Here is a 9,995-nt window from a genome sequence, read left to right on the forward strand (position 1 = left end):
ATCTGGCCAGTTGTGAGAAGTCTCTGAACCCCTAGACTTACACCACTGCTGTATAGAAAACTCTTGAACCTTAGAAGATCCGTTATATACTTGGTTAACTTCTTGGCAGTGTTACAAGCTTGGACAGACTTTAGGACTTTCTACAACCACGATCAACAATCTGCTGAACAGGATTATGTATCTTGGCTTTATAATTCAATGACATTAAGTGAACACAAGGAAAATCTGGAAGGCGACTCAGGAAAATCACATTGTAAATATCAGTTAGATTAGAAGACTTGCCCAGAAATAAGTTCTTCAACTCCATCACCTTCACAAATGTGGAACAGAGTAAATTGAAAGACTGTTTCTTAAATCGTGTTCTAAACATTCTTAAAGGAACAGTGTCATCACAAAATGTTTTTTAATATGTTAAAGATGTTAGTGCTTTATTAAAAATGTTTGGATTAATTTGTGTGTTTGTGTGTTACTTTTTCTTATTTTTACACCTTTTCTTCCCTATGGGGGCTGCCATTTTTTTTTCCATTTCTGTATGTGTCGATTAACGACACATACAGACATGGAATACGGCAGCCACAGTCCCATAGGGACTGCGAACGGGTCCCGTCCCATCCACTTCTGTGTACGCCGTCTGTGTGGGAACGGCGCATGCGCCGCTCCCACACAGTCCAATTTGAAATGCGCGCCGTCCGGCGCCATTTTCCTGTGGACCGGAAGTCGCGGCCGGACAGTAAGATTACTACTTCCGGTCGCGGCTTCCGGACTTGTGTACTTGGACCAGCGGCAGCAGACGGAGCGGACGGGCCGGAGGGAGCCGCGGCGGCAGGAGCAGGTAAGAGATTTCTATGTATGTTCGTGTTTGTGTGTGTTTACTACTGTATGTAAACCTACTACACTGTGTGTTAGCTCAAAAAATGGCGACACACAGTGTAGGAGGTTAGACCGTTCAATCCCCTCGTTTATCCCGGCACTAGCCAGGATAAAGGAGGGGGGGATTCTCAGAGCTCACTAGAGCGAGTGCTTTTTTCCAAATTTTGCAGCAAAAAGCAATGTGGTTGCTTTACCACATGCAATGCTGCAATTTTGGGAATAGCTCCATCTAGTGACCAGCACTGGGAAATATTATAAATTAGAATCTAATTTATAATATTTCCTGACTCGTGAAAAAAATAAAAAAAATTTGAACAATGTTTAATCACCTACACACTAAATGTTTAACTAAAAAAAAAAAATACATGTTTTGCTGGCAACACATTCCCTTTAAGGATCACAGGCTGTTTAAGATTGGGAGCCACTGACTGTATGTCAGGTCTCCTTTAAGGTTTCCCATAATGCACACTGAGTGTGTAAAAAAAAATATAAACGGTTTAGGGCAATCACATGGGGGGGGAGGGATTAAGATTATAAAAGAGAGGTTACTTCCCATAGTGAGCCTCTTTTCCCGCTTCCCTGCTGTGTAAAGTAACGCCCGCCCGCCCTTTATTGTTATATCTGCATAAGAACTTGTTGTTAGAATTACTTCATGTGTGTAATTGTTTTTGTTTTTCATTCGTCACAGCTGGCGTGTTCGGAGGCTCTTGTTCCGTTCGTTGAAGGGATATTTGTAATACGGGTCACCTGGCAAAATAACTAAGACATGCCCACCGCGGAGGCGGTGGCACGGCCTGTGAGGGGATTGTTAATAAAGCTGTGGCCACCCCCACTTTTCTTCCACAAGACGACTCAGTGGTTATTTTACTAATGGTTAAGTTTAGGTGTCACTCAGAAGCGTTTTCAAGGTACGTACAGTCTGCTGTGTAAGGACCTCTTTACATACTTAATAGTTATTCTTGCATCCATAACTTAAATATAAAAAGCTGAACTCTCTCTGAATTTCACCGGGTGAGGAAAAAAAAATATTAATCAATCTGACTATTTAAATGATAATTTTCATCTACACCCTTCTGCGATTCCAGAGTTTTCCTAGGTTGGAGGGAGATAATGTATAACATTGCTCAACTGATTTTTCTAGTTCATGAATAAAATTCTAGATTTACTGTGTCACAGACAGAAAGTAGCGAATAGGAAGGAAAAAAGAAAAGCATGTAAATATTCCTAAAAATTTAGATTTATATGACAGTGTGCGTGGATAGCTGGGTGACAACCTATAGTCATTTTAATGGCTGCCACCACTGGCAATTACCCAGCAGGCGCTTCGCTATAGGGGGTGCCGAGGTAGCAGTCACACCCAGGTCCTGGTACCTGAAAGTGCTCAAAGGCCTCTCTGCCACATAGGACGACATCAGTATTATAAATGGCACTTGGTAAATGGGGGTCCTGCTACAGATTTTGCTTTGGGGCGCCGAAGCTTCAAAGAATCCCTCACCTAACTATTGTAGGAGATTAAGATAGTTTAGAATCAGCTAAATAGAATATTAGAAGTCTTTACCTACATTGGGCTTATTTTTCAGATTTTATAGTGGAAGCTCTTAATGAATATTTAATGGACAGAAGTTATGAGTTTCCTAAAATGTGTAGTCTCAAATCCAGAGATAAAATAAAAAAAATGTTTTCATTAAAATAAATATATCTAATTAAAAAAACCATCACCAATAGGCAGTTCCCTCAAGTGCCCTTTTTGCTGCAGTCTTTACAATTTTTTTTGTAATCAACTCTTGGCTTCACAATTATTAAATGTTAATCCAGATTGCCAGGGCCCCCCAAACCCAGCGGGGCCTGGAATCTGCCCAGGTTGCCTAGTGTTGATGCCGGCCCTGAACTGGAACATATTTACATGTAATTGTGAGAGGAAAAATGCTGCAAACAAAGTACGTGTGACACCGCTAGCATCCGTTTTACTCACATCCCAATTCCACATGAAACACGTGGTAAAGAGATATAAAATGAATTGGCCCTGAGCCAGTACATAAACAAAGCCTACTACACACTAATACACGGTTACTACCAACATTTTTTGCAGTGATCTATTGTTGCTAAGCAAAAATTTAAAAAAAGTACACATTATGAGGCAGATTTATTAAGACGGACGTTTCGTACGCCAGTCTTAATAACCAATTTGCTGGAGTAAGATGTGACATTTATTAAAAGGCAAATGCCTCTTAATAAATGTGTTGAATCTGTCTGCTGGCTGTGCTCCACAATTGTGGCTGGATAAGAGCCACAACTGTGGCGTAACGACTGCGCCCCATCCATCCCCCACATCACATAAAATTCTTTCTGGGACATTGACAAAGGGTAGTCACCTATAAGTAGCACTAGGGAGTTTTCTTCCTCCCAGAGGCGAGCTATTTTGCATACTTTGTCCTGCAAGGAGAATCCATACATCTCAAGAGCTGATTCAAAAGGCATCTCACTCAGCAAACCAGAACCCTACTTCGTAGCGATGAGGAGCAGCAACTCCAATACAATGATGTCTACAGATGGGTGTCTCTGGTTGGGCTTGCGTCAAGGATCTATAAAGAGTCAGACATTGACTTACAGGGTAATCACCTATAGGTGGCACTAGAGAGCGTTTTTCCTTTGGGAGGAGAGCTATTTTCAATTCAAAATATATTGAAAGATTAAATGGGCATTCACACGATCTTGAAAAAACGCTTCATGAAAATTTCTCAAGCTGACAACAAAAGAAAGGAACAAAAAGAAGGGAAGAAAGGCAAAAAGAGGGGATGGAGAAAACTGAAAAGGAAATAAGTCAGTAATGAAAATGTATTAAATTTTATTGATTGATTTACATAGGAGTGCAGGTGCATGATCTTTAAGGGGCTTTCCCACAAACACATGTATCCCCTTTCCACGGGATGCGATTCATGGGGGTATGACCGCTGGGATCCCCAGCGATGAGGGGGGACCCTCAAGTACGGTTGCACGATGCATCAAAATCTCGATACGGTTTCGATACCGTGCACCCTCAAATGGTTCAATACCATTAATTCATGTATTTCGATACTAAGCTGTGCGGCAGTACAGCTTCATATTGTAACACATGAAGTTAGTCAGAGCGGGGCTGCGGCTGTGTAATACAGCCATTGCCCCGCTCCTGAGTCCTGACAAGTGCGCGCGCGGTCCACATGATGTGATGCGACCAGCGCTGCACTAATGAGCGGCGGCACTGAAGACAGAACATGGCGGGCGCACTGCAAAACACCATGTTGGGTCTTCAGTGCCGGCACCGCCGCGCACGCGCACTTGTTGTCAGGAGCGGGGAAATGGCTGTATTACACAGCTGAAGCCCCGCTCTAATGGTGGCGATCAGAGAAACCGGAAAATGAGAGGGGGTCACATGGAATTCCTGTGACGCGATCAATGGACATACCATATATGGGCAGACAGCCCAGGGTCCATTGAAGGACCCCAGGGCTATCTGACCATATTTTTTGTTGCTAGGGCATAATCGGTATGTCCGAACAACTGCCTATGTACTATCAGTACACAGTCTAACGTACTGGGCTATAGATATATTCCAGTACATTAAAGTTTAAAAATAAAAAAGTTTAAAAAAAAGTAACTTTAAAGAGGCTCTTTAATGACAGCAAGCGTGATTTTCGAGATCACGCTGTAAATGACAGCACGGCGTGATCTCGATGTGCTGTGCTGTAAGTCCCACACAAACGTTACCGAAGTGTCGGGATTGTGAATAGACATCGCATCCTGGCTGGAGGCGATGTCTATTCATTCTCAAGACACTTCAGTAACGTTAATGTGAGAGTGACAGCACAACGTGATCTCGCAAGATCACTATGTGCTGAATACGTGAATGGAGAGAAGTGTATGACGCGGATTGGTCACTGATTGGTCAGCGTCATACAATTTTCATTACAACGGCCACTTGTTCAAAAAGTAAAAACACCACGAGTTGTCTATTAAGAAAGTAATTAGCATAAATCTAAAAAAGGTCATAACTCCGTCAAAAATGATGGGGATCCCAGTGGTCGGACCTCCAGCGATCACACATGTATCCCCTATCCTGTAGATAGGGTTTTTAACCCTGCGACATGCCTGATGAAGACGCCGGTCCGGCGCCGAAACGCGTAGCATCCTTCTAATAAACCGTACCTTTACAAGCAGCGCCGTTTATCCCGTTTTTTCTCTTACTTCAATATTACTTTGGCATCTCCACGGGGATTGCGTCCGGGATTGGCAGCAGCTATTGATACAAATTACATGCCGGTAATTTGCCACTGAACAGGTGAGCATTTATGTACCGTTTTTTTTGCTCCTTATACTATTGATCACGCCACTTGGCGCCGTGTCTCCCTTTTTGCTTTTTTTCCTAGTACTATCCTGTAGATAGGGGATACATGTGTTTTGTGGGAAAACCGCTTTGACTTTAGGTAGGTTTGTTTGTGCTTGTAAGGCTTTGTTCACATCTGGACGGGTTCGGTGCACGACAGAGACAAAACGGAAACCATGGGCACCAGATCCGTCACCATTGAAATCAATGGTGATGGATACAGAAACCTCTGGTTTCCATGTGTGTCTGTTCAGGGTCCTGTTCTGACGGAAAGCTCAGACGGAACATCAGAACGGGACCACAACGCAGATGTCAACAGAGCCTTAACTCACACTACACGTGCCCTATTACTTGAGTCTTATCAAACAATGAACTGCATTAAACTGGTTGTCTCAGAGATTAATCCCTTTCAGATTGCAGCACCGGCAAACAGCGTTTTTATGGGGGAAGCCATGTCTGGCACCAGTCATTTCGCCTGCATTTAATTTAGTGTTAAATGGTGACTATTTAAAATGAATGAATGTTCATGTAATACATGAATGGCTCGAATACACCAGAGTGGGAGCCTTTCTTAACATCGGCTCATAGGTGGGGGCTGAGTGGCGGACCACCCCCCTCTATGATCGCACACCCTAATAAAGCATATTTACAGGGATTACCTTCTTGACAACCATTTTAAAATTCAATATAGCTCATACAGAAGATTCTCAGCATTTTCTAGGCACTGAGGATCCATAATGTGTTAAGGGAACGAAACTGGATTAAAACACACATCGTTTACTTGTGTTTTTGCGCTTTTTTCCCCCCAAAAACGCTGCAGCCAGATGTTACTTTAAAGTAGTTAGTAAAATATTAGAAAACCTACATACACAGCGTTTTTGGATTGAGGCGCTTTTGTGGTCAGTGGCACCAGGGGAGAACACAGAATGCTCTAGGTATGGATTTTATTCCATTGGCCTCTCTATCAGACGTAAAAATGGCCAGAACAAAAAGCACGTACCAAATGACACCGAATAAAAAAATGCTACCAAACACTCCATTTAAAAATGCCGGGGTTTTTTTACATTCATTTTAAAACGTTAGGCTCGCTTCAGACACTATTTTTTTTCTGATACGAGCCTGCCAGTCTTCTGGAATGCAGGAGGGAAATGTTGGAAACTACATATCCAACCGTGCAATGTAGAGATGCCAAGTGGTGAAAATAAACTGGTGTCCACTACACGTCTGCTGTATGGAGTACATTATTTGTGGGCTGGCTGCTATAAACATTAACCTTTTATGAGGCCACAAGAACATTTCATTTTTAAGAAGAAAAGAGAAGAAGCCAAAGTTAATGTTAAAAACCTTTACTTGCATTTTTCAATAAATAATTTACAGTATCTACATGAGTCAATGTCGATGAGCATATTTAAGAACAAGCTTTTTATTGTATTTTCCCTTTTGTTGTTGTTGTGCGATCTCTCTACATCCGTTGGGTAATCTTGATAAGCCAAACGAGAATAAAGTGCTTTACTTAGTTTCTTTTTTTCTGAACATTGATTTACCAGCGACAGCATTATTAACCCCTTAATGACAGTGGTGTGAACTGCAAAACACGCAAGGCCTTAGAAGCCTATCTAGAAGTAATATTCAGCAAACTAAACGCACACATATATTCAGGTACACACTGCAACATGGGATACAGATGGCAGATGCACGGACTAGTAGCACTTGGTAGGAAAAATGAACAAGTAATGTGGCAGATGATGCCATTGTTTGAACTCCTATGAATGAAGATGATGATGTAGTAAGCCAACCATTAGGACTCCAGGTGTTCGGAAAGTATCATGGGAACAGCTCCGCAGCACCAAAGATGTTGAATATAAGTTTATAGCAGTGGTCTGCAACCATTTTCTCACCAGCTGCTGGAAAAACTACAACTCTCAGCATTCCCCGACTGCTGCAGGAGTAGTTTCAAAGCATCTGGAGAGCCACTGGCTTATAGCAGTCCTGCTATGCCATGAACCCACCATCAAACCTCACATGCTGCCAATTTGATATTAGAAATTCAATGCAAACTAGGTTGCTGCTCTCCAGAGTGCCAACTGTTCTCATAAAAAGTACAATCCTGGACCAGTATTTCACAGTGGATTTGTGAATATATCATTGTATGTTCACTCCCTGAATTGCTGGGCCAAGATGGATTTCATATTCAAATTACAGAGAATCATTGGTAAGATTGAAAAAAAAAAAAAAAATTCTGATAATGGCACCAACTCTATTTCCTACCTAGCAAACTCCAGCAACTAAAGATATTTTTTAGAGGATGTGCCTCAGGATTCATTTCCTTCTCTTAGTTACTATGTAAATTGGCTGGTTGAATGTAGCCTTAAAATGCCTACGACTGTTGAGAAATGGCTACTTAATCTGTTAAAACTAGAAAAGTACCCACGAGTGCCTCAGATGTCCGCAGCACATAAGGGTAGGTCAAAATGAAAATTTAATGGCGTGAAAAAGTAGTTACCACATCTATTATATTGGAACACATTACATACCTCCTATTTACAGTGACACAATTTAAACAGAACCACAAAAGTTCCACATATTACAGACAAGATAAATTAGATCCAACACAAGTTGCATTATTTTGCTTTACATCGGACTCCTAAAGGTATATATATACACGGTATGTACACTATACATCTGCTCCAGTCATCAGTGTCATACCAGTAAACAGCCTGTACTATGATCAACGGTCTAAAGACCAGGTTGTAGAATTTATAGCCATAATATAACAAGCTGCCGCTTCTCTTGCTCTCGATGTGGCATCATGGTGATTTAAGCGCTCCGATTTCCAGCCCAGAGGCTATCTGAATAATGTCGTTTCTACCAGCTCTTATCTAAATGCATCTGTAGCTAAAAGGAAGCAACATGTACCTTGACCAACATACTCATAAATGTGCTCCCATAACAGTGACATCTGACATAGCATACTGCAACATGGTAACGCACGTCTGCAAGGAACTCAGTTTCCAAGGTTTTGACATTTACTTTTGAACAAGTTTTCATTAGGCACATAAAATTCTGCTTGGCACCCGCAGGTTTCAATCCAGGTTTTGTTATTTGCAGTACAGCTACATACGCATAGTGGATATGGAACAGCTTATTGCTAGAATTCCACAAACATTGGTCATTGTCGGTCGACCATCTGATACTAGTGAGCACAAATAAAATTGATCATGCAGTTACAGCTCAATATGAATCACGAAAGCCACGTTCACAAAATACTACACGTCACGACCACCATGATATCTGCAGTACGAAGTCAGGCAGAGGAAGAAGTCTTCTCTCTGTGACTTCTATAGATGAGGTATGGTTCACATAAGCTCCACTAGGCTGATTTGAAGGACAGGCAACACTCGTGCTCCGTAATTATCGTGCGTCAAAGAGGTGCCCAAGAAAGGTCTCAGATCAACTCTCTAAGTCCATATCCTAATGGATTAGACATCTGTCCTACAGCAATGAGACACCTCCTTGGTGACGGATACATTTCCACAGTGACCGTTGCATTCTTTGTAGACTTCTGCTCCAGGATGGCATAGCTTCACTAGAGCCAGCCCATGGAAGTGATGTTAATTCCAAAAGCCCAGTTTCCGTGACTGTTGTACATGACCACATAAATGATGTCATAGCAGTGTCACGCATTGTGCTTTCACAGAAACAAATGCATCTTGGGTAATTGAGCCTGTACCTCTTAAAATCGCCTAACTACATCATTAGATTTACACAGTAAACATAACATTACAGCAACACTGTGCGACATTGAAACAAACACACAAAAGCCACAAGGAACATGGCCATCCCCAGGTTTGTTTGAGGAGCTGCAGTTCCAGACGTGGTCCTTTCATACAAATGAAGTTTGTCCTTGTTGGAGTGTAATAACTTCACATCCTCAAAGGCATAATAAGCAGCTAGAGTGAAATTCACATCCCCTGTAGTAAGGAGGTCAAAGACACAGGACTGAAAGTAAAGGTCCTCAACGGGCAATTTTTCTTTGCATTTGGCTCCTGCCATTTGAGGGGTGAACGAGGATCCACTGGATCCAGTCCCATGTCTCCTAGAGCCAGGCTCTGGGGTTTGGGAGTGAAAGGTTCGAAAGTCAATTTGCTGGTTCTTAGGACAACCCTGGAGGCACAGATAAAGTCCTTGGTTTTCTTTGTCCTCCACTGCATTAACCACCTCCTCAGGCATGCGTACTGCAAAGGTCAGGTAGCGACCAACTTGCCGCACCACTATTGTGGTACCAATATATTTGGCTTGTATTTCTATGTGTTGCCCCGCCACTTTTTCGATGATTTTCAGGCTGTTTGCTCCACTTTTGTCTCCACCGTTCTTAGAGCCATCTACAAAAGCAGCTGGAAGCTCATCCATTTCAGCCTGGTAAACCTTCTGGTCCACACACTCCTGGAAGTTCTTAAAGATAATTGTAACCTGAACAAAACAGAAAAAAAACATTAATAAAAATTATTGTTTCTTACATTAAGCAAATCAATGTCCAATATATGTATGGAATCATACAGAAAATGTCATTCGAGTACACAATGGCTAGAGGGTTCTCCTGTTTATGGTGTTTTACACAGCTAGCGCAAGTAGTGAATGAATGAGGGCACAAGAGAAGATTGCGTTTTTTGCAGTTTAAAGGGAAGGGGGTCATAAATTATTTTTTTTATATAATATTGCTTTTAGTAGGATATTAAAATAAATTTTATTTATTTGTGTTCTTGTG

At 41.8% G+C, this 9,995-nt stretch overlaps 1 protein-coding gene across 1 annotated transcript in view; it reads right to left on the reverse strand.

Annotated features, from left to right (window-relative positions):
* Window positions 1–6,560: 6,560 nt before the first annotated feature.
* The window catches only part of RGMA (repulsive guidance molecule BMP co-receptor a), a 41,055-nt gene continuing 37,620 nt past the window's right edge, over window positions 6,561–9,995 (reverse strand). The window contains exon 4 of the mRNA XM_075858223.1: window positions 6,561–9,700. Within this exon, the coding sequence (XP_075714338.1) occupies window positions 9,011–9,700 (690 nt within the window). The 3' untranslated portion in view covers window positions 6,561–9,010. The remainder of the gene's footprint in view (window positions 9,701–9,995) is intronic.

This window comes from Rhinoderma darwinii, chromosome 3 (genome assembly GCF_050947455.1).
Source record: "Rhinoderma darwinii isolate aRhiDar2 chromosome 3, aRhiDar2.hap1, whole genome shotgun sequence".
NCBI lineage: Eukaryota > Metazoa > Chordata > Amphibia > Anura > Rhinodermatidae > Rhinoderma > Rhinoderma darwinii.